The sequence below is a fragment of the Saccopteryx leptura genome, chromosome 2 (genome assembly GCF_036850995.1).
Source record: "Saccopteryx leptura isolate mSacLep1 chromosome 2, mSacLep1_pri_phased_curated, whole genome shotgun sequence".
In the NCBI taxonomy this organism is placed as follows: domain Eukaryota; kingdom Metazoa; phylum Chordata; class Mammalia; order Chiroptera; family Emballonuridae; genus Saccopteryx; species Saccopteryx leptura.
Genome location: NC_089504.1, coordinates 116,984,257 through 117,002,943, shown reverse-complemented (window position 1 = coordinate 117,002,943; position 18,687 = coordinate 116,984,257). Strand labels below are relative to the sequence as shown.

The following is an 18,687-nucleotide window of genomic DNA, read 5'->3' as shown; positions in this document are numbered from 1 at the left end:
GTACAGGAAGAGGGAAGATGGTACTTTAGTAAGTGAAGAAGGGAAAGCCTCTCTGATAAGGCAACATCTGAAAAGATGAGGAAACCAACTAAATAGATATGTGAGGGAAGCCCATACCACGAAGGTTCAAAAGCCCTGAGGGAGAAGTGAGCTTGCTCAAAGAAGAGCGAGAGGGTCAGTGGGGAGTGTTCACAGAGAAGGGAATGAGAATTGGTCAGATTCTGCATATACAGGCAGTCTCCGGGTTATTAACAAGATAGGCTCTATAGGTTTGAAAACATCGGAGTATTTATATGCCCAGAAAGGTAAAAATAAATACTATGTTAAGACAAACATCTGTCTAGGTTGCATTTAATAGGCAAATGTACCTGTTCCAACTTACATACAAATTCAACTTAAGAACAAACCTGTAGAATCTATCTCATTCATAACCTGAGGACTGCCTGTATTTGGAAGGGAGAATTGATAGCATAAAGAAAGATCTCTATTGAGAGAACTAAACTGTTTAAATGCAAAATTTCTTTGTCATTATACAATAGGAAGCATTCTAAAGAATGAAATAGAAACACAAGATGACTTACTTTAGTGGTCAATGTATTTAATTCCCGTTCAGCTTTATGCAATTTACTGATTAAAACAGTATTTTGTTCATTGCTTGACTGTAGTTCTTTTTCCAAGTGTTCAGCCTGTAGTTTAACTGATTGTTTTTCAGCCTTTTATTAAAACAAAACATTTTTAAATGTTTATAACTTTTCGCAATTATATAAAAATAAAGTAACCACTATTTAAAATAAATGTGTAATCACACTTACCCCAAATTATTCAAAATCTCAATATTAACATATACCAAAGGAAAAAGAGATTTTTCTCAAAGTATCTGGTATAATTCAAATAAAAGATGTTTGCTTCAAGATATATGCAAGAAAGGTATCTGAACAAACAACATATTAAGAGCCACCAATGAAATAAAACTCATACACTTCTCTTATGAATGCACTCAATACCTATTTACTCTTACTGTGGACATAATTTGAACACACATTTTTGAGGGTTTCAAATCTATAGCAGACATAAAAAAGCATTATTAGAAGTGTGAGGGCCCATTTATAATAGTAAGAAGAACTGAAAATATAAAATCAATGGAGATTTTTTTTAAAAGAGATACTATAAGAATTCAAAATTCTCAACCACTGTAATTTGTTGCCTTTGGAACTCTGTCTGAGCAAAGAGCTCAATGGCTCCTAACCTCCTCACATAACAAAATCAGAAACTGTCAAAAATTTTTCAGGTTGGTAATACTCATAGTACTCTTTAGTTAGGGACAGAAAAACTAAATGCTTTTAGAAAGTATTTCTACTAAAAATAGTTATAATAAATGTTTCACATTTAAAAGATAAACTTCAGTTTTGTCACATCTCATTTCCTATATATCTTAAATATAAGGAATATATTCAAGTAATTCAGAAAAAAAACTATTTTCCTCAAATATAATACTTTCTGGGCTCACTGACATGTCAAAGATCAAAGATGAAAGAAATGCTTGCTGTCATGTGCTTATTTCCATTTCATCAGATACAATTAAATAAAGGTTCTTTTGAAAATGTCACAAATGAACTTTCCATCTTTTGTCATCATTTAACTTGTTCTGAAAATAATCACTGTAAATTAGCTCTATGAAAAGTTTCACACCGGGACCATATACCATAATCTACTGCAGTTACCTACTTATTCTATCACTGTGTAAATGCATTAAGGATGAAAGGATGGCACCATAAGCAGTCTCATTTTGAACTGCCTCATGTCTAAGGACCAGTGAATACAGACAACTTTAAATACTATCAAAAGCTTCATCTAACAAATGACTTGTTGTCAAAATGTACCAATATAATACTTCTTGTACCAGTTTGCTGGCTGGGGGAAAAACCCCACTATTTTTTGGCCCTGGCCGGTTGGCTCAGTGGTAGAGCGTCGGCCTGGCATGCAGGAGTCCCGGGTTCGATTCCCGGCCAGGGCACACAAGAGAAGCGCCCATCTGCTTCTCCACCCCTCCCCCTCTCCTTCTTCTCTGTCTCTCTCTTCCCCTCCCACAGCCAAGGCTCCATTGGAGCAAAGTTGGCCCAGGCGCTGAGGATGGCTCTATGGCCTCTGCCTCATGCGCTAGAATGGCTCCAGCTGCAACAGAGCAACGCTCCAGATGGGCAGAGCATCGCCCCCTGGTGGGCATGCCGGGTGGATCCCAGTCGGGCGCATGCGGGAGTCTTGTCTGACTGCCTCCCCGTTTCCAACTTCAGAAAAATACAAAAAAACACACACACACACACACACAAAAAAACAAAACACTATTTTGGATTTGGATATTGGATTTTAATTATAAGCGCAGTGCCCACTAGCTTCCTTCCAATTCAAATCATTTCACACTATCTGAATAAAAAAACAAAACACTTTGGAGTGCTCAAAATGAATCAAAACAATTAAACTAGTACATTTGCTGCATGTTAGACAGTAAGAACTAAGAGGAGTAAGCATATCTGCAAAGATGATAAAGGTCCACAGTATCTTGCCACTATGGCATAAAAATTATTTTGAGCTGAAAATATTTGGAAATCAACAGACATAAAAGAAAAGGTTTCTTTCCTCAACTCTTTTTATCTGCCTAGAAACAGGCTTCGAAAGTAATTTAGCCCTGGCCGGTTGGCTCAGCGGTAGAGCGTCGGCCTAGCGTGCGGAGGACCCGGGTTCGATTCCCGGCCAGGGCACACAGGAGAAGCGCCCATTTGCTTCTCCACCCCTCCGCGGCGCTTTCCTCTCTGTCTCTCTCGTCCCCTCCCGCAGCCAAGGCTCCATTGGAGCAAAAGATGGCCTGGGCGCTGGGCATGGCTCTGTGGCCTCTGCCTCAGGCGCTAGAGTGGCTCTGGTCGCAACATGGCGACGCCCAGGATGGGCAGAGCATCGCCCCCCTGGTGGGCAGAGCGTCGCCCCTGGTGGGCGTGCCGGGTGGATCCCGGTCGGGCGCATGCGGGAGTCTGTCTGACTGTCTCTCCCTGTTTCCAGCTTCAGAAAAATGGAAAAAAAAAAAAAAAAAGAAAGTAATTTAACTGTTATAAATTCCCTCCCCTGGGGTTTCATAACCAGGGAAGACTGCCTCCTATCATGAGAGACAAAGAGTCAGCATCAGGATGAGAAATCATCTACACAGACCTTTTCACAGAACTGTCATATCTCCCATCTACATTCCTAAAGGCCCATTTGCCTTTTCTAAGTGCCCTTTCTTTCCTTCTCCTTTCCCTATTCTAACTGCCTCTTTGTGACATTTTTTCTCTAAATTCCCAGGCACATACATGAAAAAAAACCTGTATTTTCTCATACTAATGTTTGTTGTCAGTTTAATTCACAATCTCCAATCACTGAACCTAAGAGGATGAAGAAAATGTTTTTCCTCTCCAACAACTGAAACCAAGAATTTTCACTGGAGAGTACATGTAGGAGAATCAGCCTGGGTCTGCCAGCTCTTACCTCTCTCTAATGAGCTCAGAAAAATAATTCAGTAAAGCTTTACGCATATGTAGCCAAGCTGAATTTTATTATTCTAGCAAAATTCTGTAATAGATACAGAAGTATGGTATTTCTGTTTCAACAGGACTTACGATTTTAAGATTTTAAGTCCCAGTATAAGGAAATACTTACCTAGGCAGAAATTGTTCTTTATGGTTTGAGATAACTAGTCTTCAGAAACTCAAATACATTTTTTTTGGATTTTGCATATTCCACTTTGTGGCATTACAAGAGTTAAGTCAGATAGAAGAAACAATCCCTTAATATATGTGGCAGCATAGCCATTGCTTATGGATCTATAGTTTTCTTCTCTACAAAAAGCACATATACTCTTGGAATTTCCAAAAATGCATATTAGATTGGTGAGCTCTAAAAATCACAGGCTTGTCAACTGCACTTTTAAAAAGCATGCTATATTTTATTTTCCACATGAAGCAATTAAAACCTTACCTCCAGGGATCTGATTGTAGCCTGCATCTCAGCCAACTGCCGCACCTGAGTTCTTTGGATATTTTCTACCTGAGCACCAGAATTCTCTTTTTCAGCCCTTAACTCTGCTACTTCAGCCTCCAACTCTTTTAATTTCTGACACAAGTGGACCTTTTCTCGACCAAGCTGCTCTGCTCTTTTGCTGTCTCCTGTGGGATCAGGATTAAGCAGCTGATTATAAAGTTCTTCTTTGTCTTTCTCCAGTCTTGAAATCTAATAATATTTTGAAAAAAAGAATACAACTTTAGATTACTGAATTCGGTCATGAACATGCATTACAAGTCAGTAAATTAAAATTTAAAAGTGCACAATGTAAAAAAGAAAGTTTACATAGTGATATGAAATACCAAGGGAAAATATCTAAAATGTCACGTTCTTCATTCTGACTCAGCATGGCTCAAACATGAGGGCAAGTACCTTGTCCTACTTTCCTTCGATCTTCCTGTGGTGTCTAGCACAAGGCTTCAGCAGTTGCCAAATAAAATTCAAAATTAGGTCCCAGCCAGTTTGCTCAGTGGTAGAGCATTGGCCCGGCATGTGGATATTCTGAGTTCAATTCCCATCAGGGCACACAGGAGAAGTAACCATCTGCTTCTCCACTCCTCTCCCTCTCCCTTCTCTCTCTCTTTCTCTCTCTTCCCTTCCTGAAGCCATGGGTCAGTTGGAGCAAGTTGGCCCCAGGCACTGAGGATGGCTCCATGGCCTCACCTCAGGTGCTAAAATAGCTTGGTTGCTGAGCAATGGAGCAGTGGCCCCAGATGGGCAGAGCATCGCCCAGCAAGGGGCTTCCTGGATGGATCTCGGTCAGGGCACATGCGGGAACCTGTCTTTCTGCCTCCCACTTCTCACACTTAAGGAAAAAAAAATTTTTAATTATAAATAATATAAAAATAATTAATAAAATGTCAAGTATTTAAAAAATTAATCAGAACATTACAGGGGCTTATGCAGGATCAATATACTGATTACTGCTAAGCTTTTCTTCATTTGACAGTAATTCTTGGGCTATGTCTATACTAATAAAATTATCTATTCCAAGGCAATTTAATTCACAAAAAAAGCTGCCTGTCCATTAAGTGACTACAAATGTGACTGATGAGAGAGTCGTTAAATGACAGCCGAGTTTATTAAACTCTAGTTGTAATGATGGCATAGTTCCTAATTTTCAGATTCAAGAAAGAACTGAAAATCATTACTCCTAAGCATATATAAAAGTCACTGGGGCACTTGTAGAGCAGAAACACCTGTGGTCTTCTCACTCATGCCAATCATCACTTCCAGATCCCATGGGCCTCCCCAACAGTGGGTTTCAAACATTTTCCTCACCTCCAAGGCCCCTCACCTCGAGGAATGAGGGGCCAGGTAATCACGGTAAAACTCCTTCTTTCTTTTTCCTGATCTCCCAAACTATCTGTCCCCTACAACCACCACCAAACCTTTGTTGTTAACCAGAGTTCCTCTTTTTTAGTCTTCTTAAATTTTATTTATTCATTTTTAGAGAGGAGAGACAGAGAGAGAGAAGTGGGGAGGAGCTGGAAGCATCAACTCCCATATGTGCCTTGACCAGGCAAGCCCAGTGTTTCGAACCGGCGACCTCAGCATTTCCAGGTCGACATTTTATCCACTGCACCACCACAGGTCAGGCCTTAGTCTTCTTTAATATACCAGGTTTCTTCGGACAATTAAACTAAAAGAAAGAATTCTGCTGTTTTTGTTTTGTTTTTAAACAAAGGTTAGAAACCACTGCTCTAACCACCACCAGGGGTTGTTTTGTAGCCAGGATAAGCTCAGGCTTCCTCTAAGCCAAAAGGACTTAAAGTAATGCTCTGCAACCTAGGCAAAAGTGGCCCAAGAGACAAACTGATTACTCACACTGTCATACTGTATATTTACAAATCAAAGAAGTGTGAGACATCCACACCAGTGCAGAACCTGTTCTCATCATCTGTAAAACGAGAGGTTAGACTGAGGCCCTATTTAGGATCCTTTTCAGTTTTAACATGTAGTGACTCCAATTTTGTTATGGACATGCTGAATTAAAGATGTCAATGGTAGAACTATCTAGCTGCCAAATACTTTTTTTCCAGAAAATAAAATCTTCTTAGAAGGCAGCTGTACAATTCAAAGTCAAGCCCTCCAAGGTCAAACTACATGTAATTAGTCTCTCTCTCCTATATTTCCTCCCACACTTGACATATAAACTTTATCCCTTACTACCTTTTTCCCCTCTATTTTTCTTTCCTTTCAGCTAGGTGTGTGACTGTGCAAGTCAGTTTTCACTTGGGCCTCAGTTAAAGTGAAGAGCTTGGACTGGATGATCCATAAAGTATATTTAGCTTTTGCATATGGTAACTCATCTGGGTCAGGAGTCAATGCATAACTCAAACCCAGGCAATGGTGCCTTACTGAGAACTTTAATGAGTGCTTAGCTGAGTGTGCTAAACATATAATTGCATTTAGTAACAATAATTCCATAAAAGATAGGGGGTCAGACAGCTAATGTCCTTGACCAGTATGTTTCTTGTATTACTGCTTTCTCTAGTAGTTTGAAGGGGCATCTATCTGTGTGACAGCTGAAGTGGTAGCTGAAACTATGGACTGACCTGGCTAACAGCAGTCAGGATAATTGGATCACACATTTACAACTCCTAAACCAGAGCTCACCATCAAATCATTCCAACCAAAACTGGTGATCACTGTCCTCTTCTCTATTCATTTATTGTCATGCAACAAATATTTGAGTACTTCTATGTACCTGGCATCTTCTAGGAGTTAAGGATAGAGAACCAAGCAGACAAGCAAATAAACACAAAACCTCTGCTAAGAAAGTTTATATTCAATCACGGCTGACACCAAAGCTGTCCCAGTCATCTGGGCACAGATCTTGGGCATATCCACAGCTCTTCCCTTTTTCTCAACTCTCAATCAGATTCACGCATCATCTTCCTTGATATCCTCAGTTTGCTGTGCTCTCAATCTTTTCTCCAAACTTACAAAAGGTTTTGTTTGAATTTCTTTTATGACATTTATCCAAATCTGACTGTATTAGTTACCTCCATGTTTATTTTATTCTCCTCGACAATATAAAAGCATACTTGTCAGGAAAGATGATGTATTAACCAACTTCACTTTTAAAAAATTGTTAAAGAAAATTGAACAGATCAGGAACTAGAAATAATTATTGATCTTTTCAGTGGATGGTAGCACCACCCTAATTCTCCAGTGCACCCAAAATGAAAGGTCATATATCTAATTGCTCCATCGGTTTTCGTTATTATATGATGCAGCACAGAGAAAAGGTTACGTGTACAGGCTCTGAAATCAAGTGGACTAAATTTTTTATTCTTTCAGATTTTATTTTGTATTTTTCCGAAGTGAGAAGTAGGGGGAGGCAGACAGATTCCCGCATGCACTGACTGGGACCCACCCAGCATGCCCACCAGGGGGCGATGCTTCGCCCCTCTGAGGTCTTGCTCTGTTGCAACCAGAGCCATTCTAGTGCCTGAGGCAGAGGCCATGGAGCCATCCTCAGCGCTGGGGCCAACTTTGCTCCAATGGAGCCTTGGCTTCAAGAGGGGAAGAGAGAGATAGAGAGGAAGGGGGAAGGGTAGAGAAGCAGATGGGCACTTCTCCTGTGTGCCCTGGCTGGGAATCGAACCTAGGACTTCCACACACCGGGCCAATGCTCTACTGCTGAGCTAACCAGCCAGGGCCTCCTTTCAGAGTTTTAAAGATAATGCTTTACTATCTTTGGAGTTATACTATTTCCAAAAAGGAGTCTGTTGTCATTCTTATCTTTGTTCTGTACAAAATGTCTTTTTCCTTTGGTTACTTTTTTTTTTAAACTAACTTATTTTTAGATAGTGGCAGGTTTACATGCAAGTTTAAATAATAATATAGAGAGATCCTGTGTACCCTCCACCTAGTTCCCACCACTGGTAACATCCCCCCCCCCTCCTCCACTTTCTGGAAGACATTGTGCGGAATTGGCTTTCATTTTTCTTTTCTTTTTTTTTAAACCACTCGGTAGAATTCTCCAGTGCAATCATTCTTTAGGGGAACTTTTTTTATTGACTTTATTGAGGTGACATTGGTTAATAAAATTACAGAGGTTTCAGGTGTACATTTCATAATACATCTGTTCAGTGAACTGCATGTTCACCACCCAACGCTGTCTCCTTCCATCACCAATTATCCCCAATTTACCTTCTTCTACCCTCCCACTCTCCTTTCCCTCCTGTAATCACCGCACTGTTGTGTCTATGAGCTTTTGTTTTTTATTTACTTAATTCTTTCACCTTTTACACCCAGCCTCCAATTCCCTTGCCCATTGACAGCTGTCAGGGGATTTTTAACTTACAAATTTAGTTTTCTTAATATTTATACATATGGGGGAGGGGAGGGGCACAAAGAAAACCAGTTAGAAGGTGAAGGAAGACAACTGGACTTTGGGTGATGGGAATGCAGTATAATCAAATGTCAAAAAACCTAGAGATGTTTTCTCTGAACATATGTACCCTGATTTATCAATGTCACCCCATTAAAATTAATTTTAAAAAATACTTATACATATATTCAAATTATCTATTTCATATGAGCAGAGTTGTGGTAGCAGGTGACTACTTGTTGCATTTATTTGCGTGGAATTATTCATCTCTATATAAGCTAATTACCTTATTACCCTTTTGATATCCTGTTTCACTGCTGATATAGGTAATTTGTGTCTTCTCTTTTTTTGTCAATTTAGCTAAAGGTTTGTCAATTTATTAATCTCAAAGAAACAGCTATTGCACTGATTTTCTCTGTTTTTTGCCTTCAATTTCATTCGTTTCTGCTTTTACCTTTTTTATTTTCTTCTCTCTGCTTGCTTTGAGTTTATGATCTTCTCTTTCTAGGTTCTTAAAGTGGGAGCTTAGATTATTGATTTGATACTTCTCTCTCTTTTTAATATTTATTGACTTTAGAGAGGAAGGGAGAGCAAGAGACAGTAACATCAATCTGTTCTTGTGTGTGCCCTGACTGGGGATCGAACAGGCAACTTCTCTGCACTTTGAGATGATGCTAAACAACTGAGGTATCCGGCCATGATGATACTTTAATTCATTTCTAATAAATACATTCAATGCTATTTTTTCTCTCAGCACTACTTCAGCTCTATCCAAAGTATTTTAATATGTTGCATTTTCAGTTTTATTTGAGTCAATTTATTTATTTTGTGTGTGTGTGTGTGTGTGACAGAGAGAGGGACTGATAGGGACAGACAGGCAGGAAGGGAGAGAGATGAGAAGCATCAATTCTTTGTTGCAGCTCCTTAGTTGTTCATTGATTGATTTCTCATATGTGCCTTGACGGGGGTCGGGGGAGGGCTACAGCAGAGTGACCCCTTGCTTAAACCAGCAACCTTGGACTTCAAACCAGCAACTATGGAGTCATGTCTATGATTCCATGCTCAAGTCAGTGACCTCATGCTCAAGCTGGTGAGCCCATGCTCAAGCCAGATGAGGCTGTGCTCAAGCCAGTGATCTCAGGGTTTCAAACCTGGGTCCTCCGCTTCCCAGTCCAATGCTCCATCTACTGCGCCACCACCTGGTCAGGCCATTCCTGTTTCTTTTAATGTGTGCATGATATATCCTTTTCTATTCATTTACTACCTACATATATTGTTATAGTTGAAGGTTCTTAGACATGGCATATAGTTGGGTCTTTTATTTTTAAAATAAACTCCATAAATCTGTCTTTTAATTGGTTTATTTAAACAATTTATATTTATTATGACTATTAATATGTTATAGCTTAAGTTTTACTTTTCAATTTTAACTTTGTTTTCTTTGTCCTGCCTTCCCAGGGTTACTTAAACTAGGATTCCATTTTGATTTATCTATAATGTTCTGGATATCTTTTTGTGTAGGTTTCTTAGTTGTTGCTATAGGTACTACATTATATATACATAACTGACCATAGTCTGCTGGGTTCATTGTCCTAGTTCAAGTGCTGTGTATAGAAACTGTACCTCCCTTTATATCGCTTTGCCCTTGCTCATAATATACTATCTTAATGATTTCCTCTATACACATTTCAAACCACATCAGGCGTGGTATAATTTCTGCTTCTATAATCAAACAGAATTTAGAAAACTCACTCAGGAAAGTCTGTTGTATTTACCCACAGTTTTGCTTGCTATGCTCTTTTATCCTTCTGGATGTTGTAAAGTTCCTTTTTTTAATTGTTTTCTTTGTTTAGAGAATTTCACTTAGACATTCTTTTGGATAAGTCTCTTAGTTCTCCTTGTTAGAATATCTTGATTTACCCTTCATTCCTGAAGGATATTTTTTCTGGATATAGAATTATAAACTGACACTTCTTTCCATCTGAACTTGCTAATGTTCATCACATGTCCCTCCAGGCTTTATGCCTCCTGATGAGAAATGTCAGGGAATTGTTTTCTCCCTATAAATAAGGCATCACTTTTCTCTTGTTGCTTTTAGTATGTTTTCCCTATAGTGTTTACAAGTTTGATGTCTCAGTGTGAATTCTGTTGGTTTTATCCTACCTAAAACTCACTCACCTTCTTGAATCTGTATGGTGTGTCTACCCAAGTCGGAGGTGGGGTTCAGCCTTTATTTCTTCAAGTATATTTTCAACACTGCCCTCTTTATCTTTTACTTTCAAGAAAAAAAAATCTTAAATCTTTATTATATTCCCATAAGTACCTGAGGATACCTCTACTTATTTCTGGGACTTTAACTGGGATTATACTGAATCTATAGATTAAGCGGAGAAAAACAGACATCTTGACATTATTCTATCCATGAACATTAAATATCACTCCATTTATTTAGCTCTTCTTTGATTTCATTCATCAGAGTTTTATCGTCCTCTCCATATAGATATTTATTATAATTAGTATTATGATTAATGCTGTCAGATACTAAAGTAATAGTATTTTTTTGAGCATTTACTATGTATTGGGCATTATATAGTAGTAAACATTTTACACATGGAGAGTCAAGTCCCAGATTTTACTTTTAAAATCAATTTAGTTTACTTTTTTATACATTCCTGCTATTCTGTTTCCCCTTTTCTCCATATATTCTAGAATTGAATTTTTCTATATTAATTATGGAATAAATTTTTTTATTTACATAATAAAGTAACAATTTACTCAGATTTAAAGTTAATATTTTAATCTATTTTCAGAAGTTACCATCTCATTTCCTTCACTCAATGTCTTAAAAAGAATTCTACTCAGACTTAACAAGAAAACAGAAATAATAACATATACCTTTTTCAGGCCCTGAGAGTTACCTTGGCCATGAGGTAGCATAAGACAAGTAACTGTGACTAATAAAGAAGCCCAAGCAGACAGCACCTGAAAAGTAGAGCACTCAGAATGCCGGGGTACAATGAATGTGCAGAATGCAGACACTACAGTAAGAGATGCCCCAAACTTTTAGAATATCTAAATGCAGATCTGACACTGAAAACTGTAACATGCTAAAATAAATAACAGGATCATATACTCAAGAAGTTTGAAAACATGTAATACTAAATAATAATAATATCTAGCATTATAAAATGCTTACTATGTGCTTGGTGCTTGTCTAAACACTTTACATATATATTAATTTATTAAATCCTCACAAGTTCATGTGATAGGTACTATTGTTAACACCATTTTACAGATGAACACACTAAACATTTTACTGATGCACACTAAACAAACATTTACATTTAAAATCATACATGTTAAAAAGCTTGGTTATTGAGATATTCTACACTGTATTCACAGTTTAATTTTAATTAACCAAATTTCACAAAACCCTTGAAAAAGGTTGCCAAAATACATCTATATTGTGAAGTAATTTAATTTTAATTTGTCAGACTTTTTCCCATTATGACATAGTTCAAAGTTAATATCAGAAGGGTACAAGTCAGAGAACTTGGAATATTTACATAACAGAACCACCTGGGCCTAAAGCAGCACTCTGGATAGAACTTCAGAACCTATCAGAACAAAAAAACCAGTGCTGTGAGATGTTCCATGACATCTGCTGACATATATGTTGGGATAAGGACCAAATTAGAGCTGCAATATCAGTTTTGTGCTACCAGTGCTATAAAAGCATGTGATAACAAAAAAACAGAGAAGTTCTCCTTTTTGCTACAAGAAATTTGCCTTCTCACCTGCCCCATAAATGCTAACATAGAGCTCAGTCAGTTTGGAGAATGTGATGGAATAATCTTAGGAACCTGTCATGACGTATTATCATTCTTGCAGTGTTCAGTGACCCACTCTCCAGATCTCAATATTTGACCACTAAATGACTCTTGCTTTGTCATTCATTCAGTCTATCAGTATAATGACCTGTACCTGCTTTGTATTGCTCTTCATTACCATTTGCAGAATAATATAAAATATAGAGTCCTAATAACATAATGAAAACACAATAGCATGACTTTTAAATAGCAACTATATCAACAACTTCAGAATTTCATCTATATAAAGTCCCAGACTTAATGTGTACTTACAACCAATTGCATTGAGAAATCATGACATTATCTTTTTCATAAGATAAAGATAACTTCTTCCATATATTCTTTTTAATTCATTTGGAAATATTAGGAGACAAACCACAAAATGATTAGAGAGGCTGCCAAAAGCAAAAGAGATAAGAGTCGGAGTGCAAGCTGTAGGCAGCAGAGAGAGGATGCTGCTGTTGCAAATGTCAAAGAACAAAATACACTTCTTGATGGTGATGGGCACAACCTAAGGTTTAAACCCTTTGTTTCCATCAGTGGGAACAAAGTGCATGGGCTGACTGCCAGAACTTTCCCAGATGTATGTAGTATGGTTCCAAGGAGACAAAGACATTGCTAAATAAGGAATCACACAAACTATATCTGCAAAAAGAGAAGTCTTTCTCTGTGGCTATGGGAGAAGAGACTAGCACCATTGATTGGAACAAAATAAAGAAGGCAAGTAACAGAAAAATCTAACAGCCAAAAAAAGAACACTCACAAGAAAAATATTGCTACAGAGTACATGAAAATCATAACAAATACTTCACCATTAATAAAACTAATTATGTAATCAACTCTAACTTGGGATTTACAAAAAATACATAATCATAAAATTTTATTGACTAGAAAGATAACAACTAAACTAGTATAATCAATCACTCACCTCTGATTCATATTTTAGTTTTTCTTCTTTTGAAATACATGCAAATTCGTTTTTCTGGAGTTCAAATTCTGATTTGAGAAATGTATGTTCATAGCGAAGCTTATTATATTCAGCTCTATACTTCTCAACTTCCTAAATTAAAAGGAGACTGCAATTTATCACAAATTTATAAATGAAATTTGTTATTTACTCCAAAAAACTTTTGCAAATATAATTTTAAATTCCATTACAGTCACAGCAATTCTAAAAGTAAAAAAAATAAGCTACACAGAAGTATAAGTAAGTAAACCTTGGAAAAGTCTGCTATACACAGCATGAGTACACTCCTGAGAAGGTACCAATAAAGCCAACTACCATTCAGTTAACCTATTTCCTCACCCATTCTCATAATAATAAAAATGTATAGCATTTCAAAAGTCTTGACCTCTAAACTTAAATAATATTTGAGAAAAAAACACCCTTTAAAATATAACTGGATTAGGCCCTGGCCAGTTGGCTCAGTGGTAGAGCGTCGGCCTGGCGTGCGGAAGTCCCGGGTTCGATTCCCGGCCAGGGCACACAGGAGAAGCACCCATCTGCTTCTCCACCCTCCCTCCCCCTCTCCTTCCTCTCTGTCTCTCTCTTCCCCTCCTGCAGCCGAGGCTCCATTGGAGCAAAAGATGGCCCAGGCGCTGGGGATGGCTCCTTGGCCTCTGCCCCAGGCACCAGAGTGGCTCTGGTCGCAACAGACCGACACCCTGGATGGGCAGAGCATCGCCCCCTGGTGGGCGTGCCAGGTGGATCCCGGTCGGGCACATGCGGAAGTCTGTCTGACTGCCTCCCCGTTTCCAGCTTCAGAAAAATACAAAAAAAACAAAACAAAACCAAAAAAAACTATTAAAAAATATATATAACTGGATTAAAAATTTTATGATAAAACAAAGTATCCCTAGAAGTCAGAATGAATTAAAAGTAGATAAAAGATTGAGTATTTCATACAATAACTTAAGGTTCAATCAAGTATTACAATGATAGGTAACCTCAACACAACAGTCTAAAGCAGTGGTCCCCAACCTTTTTTGGGCCAATGTCAGAAAATATTTTCACGGACCAGCCTTTAGGGTGGGACGGATAAATGTATCACGTGACCAAGACAAGCGTCAAGAGTGAGTCTTAGACGAATGTAACAGAGGGAATCTGGTCATTTTTAAAAAATAAAACATCATTCAGACTTAAATATAAATAAAACGGAAATAATGTAAGTTATTTATTCTTTCTCTATGGACCAGTACCAAATGGCCCACGGACCGGTACTGGTCCACGGCCCGGGGGTTGGGGACCACTGGTCTAAAGAATATATGAAACACCAACTCTCCTAACTAACCAGGAACACATTCACTACTCCAACTCCACTTCCTACCACTACGAAAGTTGCTGGCATTCTGAATCTCAGTAACAACTAGAACAGAAAGATGAAGGAGCCATGATTTCAACATATACGAAAAAATTAATAAAGAGGCCTTCTAAAATACTCAATTCCCTGGAAATCTTCAGTTGAAAGACCTCTTCTAAGCCAGTTTACAAACCAAGGAAATGTGTTTTGTGATTTTATTAAGACATAGTTTGTTCTGATATTTTAAAAAATGTTTTTACTTAACTTGATCACCTACCTGAGGTCTAAATGATTTTATTTCTATCCAAAAATTAAACCTACTTCTGTATCATAATGCTTTGATTATCCATTAGGAGAATATTCAAAAAGGACGTTATCAAGGCAGTAAGTCATTTATAAAACAGGATCCACAGTTGTTTTTGTGCAATGGCAACATCACTAGACAACAACTTCCCAAAGGGGTCCATTTTGAAGGGACTATATTCATTTGTATGTTTAAGGCCCAGTATATTTATAAAGTAAGGCAGCATAAAATGTCTAGTACAGTACCTAATATACTTAATATCTATCTTTTCTGCCCCCTTTATTAAATATTTAGTCATATTACACCAAGGTTTCATATAAGGAGACTAATCTCAATTTGAAGGAAAACTGTACCAAATTTTTACTTTCCTGAGGTTTCATGAAATTCATTCTTTCAACAAATATTAATTGAGTACCTATTGTATGCTAGGAACTGTTCTAGAAACTTGGAATGTAACAGTGAGCAAAACAGATAAGGTTCCTCTTCTCATGCAACTTACATTCCTAGAGGAAGTAAAAGTAAAATAGAATATAAAAATATAAATGCAATGAATATTACACAGCATATCAGAAGACAGTAAGAACTAGAGAAATAAGAATGTAAAGCAGGGTAAATGGAGATGCAAAGGTCTAAAGAGTGATGGAAAACGCAAGCTGCAATATTGAGGGAAGAAGTTGGTCAAAAGAGGCCTCATTCAGAAAGTGATGTTCAGAAGTTGGCCAAGAGATATCTGAAAGGAGAATGTTCAAGACAAAAGCAAGAGCTAGAGCAAAGACTCTTGAACTGCACACCATCCATTTCTGAACGCCAAAAAAACCTCAAAGAGGCCCTGGCCGGTTGGCTCAGTGGTAGAGCGTCAGCCTGGCGTGCAGGAGTCCCGGGTTCGATTCCCGGCCAGGGCACACAGGAGAAGCACCCATCTGCTTCTCCACCCCTCCCCCTCTCCTTCCTCTCTGTCTCTCTCTTCCCCTCCTGCAGCCAAGGCTCCACTGGAGCAAAGTTTGCCCGGGCGCTGAGGATGGCTCTATGGCCTCTGCCTCAGGCGCTAGAATGGCTCTGATTGCGGCAGAGCAACGCCCCAAGTTGGGTGAAGCATCGTCCCCTGGTGGGCATGCCGGGTGGATCCCCGTCGGGCGCATGCGGAGTCTGTCTGACTGTCTCCCCATTTCCAGCTTCGGAAAAGTGAAAAAAAAAAAAAAAAAAAGAAACCTCAAAGAGGAGACGTAGATGGAGAAAAGGAAATCAGAGGTAGGGTCTCAGCCTGTGTAGCCTGAAAGACTACTACTGTAAGGGTTCTGAGTATGGGAAGCTAGTGCAGGGCTTTTGGGCAGGGCAATGATGCTTTTCATCAAGCTTTTCATAGTCACATGAAGATAAATGTATAGTTCTTTCTGCATAAATTACTTACTTCATCCAGACTCCTAAAACGCTCTCTCATTGGAGTTTCTAGTTCTTGTTGTATTTGGGCTCTTAACAATTCCAAGTTTTGTGGAGTTACCTAGTATGTAGAGAAATACAAACAATTCTAAATATGAAATCACAAAAATTAAATCAAGAATTTGCCAAATTTCAAAGACTCTCTCCTAATTATGACAATAAAATGTAATTCATAGAAATTTTACAATATACCTAATTTTACAATATATACAGAAGAACCATCATTTGAAACGATAATTTAAGAAACTCAATTTCAGGCTCTCTGAAATGTAAAAATTCTATTAACACAAGATAAAGACAGTCACTATTTTATCATTGTGATTGTTAGAGATAATTATGTTGGCAGCTAACATTATCATGTTGGATACAACAGCTGAGAGTCTCTATTTTCTAAAGCTAGCAAAATAAAGGTACGATAATTTGGTACATCACAGAGAATTCTTCAAACTTGTTTTCAATCAGAAAAGGCTGATTTTCACACTGACTGCCAAAACTAATTTAATTTAGGCTTCTCTCTGTTTTATATTCCTTTATAAAACCCATCTTTGAAATAGTAAATATTTTAATAAGCTCCTTAAAGGGCACACACAGTCTTGACTCACCATGGAGTTCCCAACACCTTGCACTACTTGCCTGGCTCCAGGAACCACTCGATTATTATTTCTTGAATAAACAAATATTGGTTGTAAAAATAAAAAAAAAGTTTTAAACACTAGTTTTCTTTTATATTCACTTCTGAAAACTAAGACTACTATTCAGTTTAATTCATTCATTTATTCATCAATTTACAAACTTCCAAACATTTTACTGAATGCCTACTACATATAAAGCATTGTGCAACATACTATTATCTACATAACATACTGCTTTAAATATCTTACACTCTTTAATCCTTGTAACAATCCACAATAGAGATACATTATCATCCCCTTCTTGCAAAAATTGAAGCACACACAGAGTAACTTTTTAAAGATCACAAAAATTCACAGCAAGCATGTCTCTCCCATAAGGCCAAACTCTCTTGTGAAAAATAACGTATACATACCAATAGCTTTTTAAAACAGGCAGTATAGGCTTACCAGACAGGTAAAGACAGATAGAAAAGGTATTAAGGGGAGAAAGAATGGTTCATCAAAGGAATAGGTAAACTAAAGCTTAGATAAAACCCAAATCCAAAGAATGGATAAAATTTTAAATTCCCTGGGGAGAAAAACGATCCTCAAAAGTAACCTAAAGCATTTTGGGTAGGACACACTAAGCACCACAGGAAGTTTAGAATCCTGGGTCCCTGTGCATTGACACTGGACCTGGCTGGCAACAAATGAAAAAGAGGAGGAGGCCACAAAGTGGAAGGTTCCTGAATATCAGGTTCATGCTATTATAATTTACTCAGTCTTCAAAAGAATTTACTTTTAAAAAATGTTTTTACTTAAAATTAATAAATATAAAGAAAGAAAATAATTCAAACAAAATAAAATATAAAAAAAATGATATCCTCTTCACACTTCAGTCATCATATTTCCCTCTTAGGAAGCAAAAACTGTTCACAATTTCTTACGCAGCCTTCTTAAAACATCTGTAGATATTTAAGCAAAAACACCACTTATAAATTTTACATAAAAAAAGCATACTAAACACTTTTGTACCTTGCTTATTCATGGAAGATTTTTAAGCTTAAGAATGGAATCACCATACATATACATATTTTAGGAAGAAGGAAGATGAATCAAAAGTTTTGAGAATTGGTAGCTTTAGGAGGAGAAGCACAGAACTGAGAAACCAGACGACACCCTACCACCAAGTCAACTGGCCAGGGCCAGTAAACTTTTCAGTCCTGTTTCAAACAAACCAATTTTAAAAATAAACACGCAAAGCAAAACTGCAGGAAATCTGAACAAAGATATAATATTAAGAAAGATTACTCCTTAAGTACTTTTAGCTATGGTAATGCTACTGTGGCAATTAAAAGAGGGATTGCTTTGTATATAATAGAGATAAATGTTACCAAATAGAAAGAGTTCAATCTATCCAGCACTAGTAGAGCCAAACACTAAATGTCAAAAATTGTAGTGAAGAGAGATTGGCTATTAGCACCACCCAGGAGAATGAGAATGGACAGAATAATAGCAGAAAAGAATTCCACGTGTGACTAATCTAGAGTTAACTTCCAATAATTGGTCAAATGAATTTGCGATACTTTTTTTTTTTTAATTCCATTATAAAGATTTACAACTTTTGTACTCATCTGTACTTGATATGAACTGTTTGACATTTAGTGGCGATGTGAAACCCATAGTCTTTTAGGTGGAGTTTGCCAGTGTGCACCCAAAGTCAAACAATCCGTTATTT

General features: G+C 37.6%; 1 protein-coding gene across 4 annotated transcripts in view; it reads right to left on the bottom strand.

The window, feature by feature from the left end:
• Positions 1-18,687, bottom strand: part of CEP83 (centrosomal protein 83) — a 105,280-nt gene that overhangs the window by 38,657 nt on the left and 47,936 nt on the right. For all 4 annotated transcript variants that reach the window (XM_066368630.1, XM_066368629.1, XM_066368632.1 and 1 more), the window contains 4 exons: positions 16,310-16,399; positions 13,226-13,357; positions 4,003-4,254; positions 582-713 (listed from right to left, as the gene is read on the bottom strand). In XM_066368630.1, the coding sequence (XP_066224727.1) occupies positions 582-713; positions 4,003-4,254; positions 13,226-13,357; positions 16,310-16,399 (606 nt within the window). The remainder of the gene's footprint in view (positions 1-581; positions 714-4,002; positions 4,255-13,225; positions 13,358-16,309; positions 16,400-18,687) is intronic.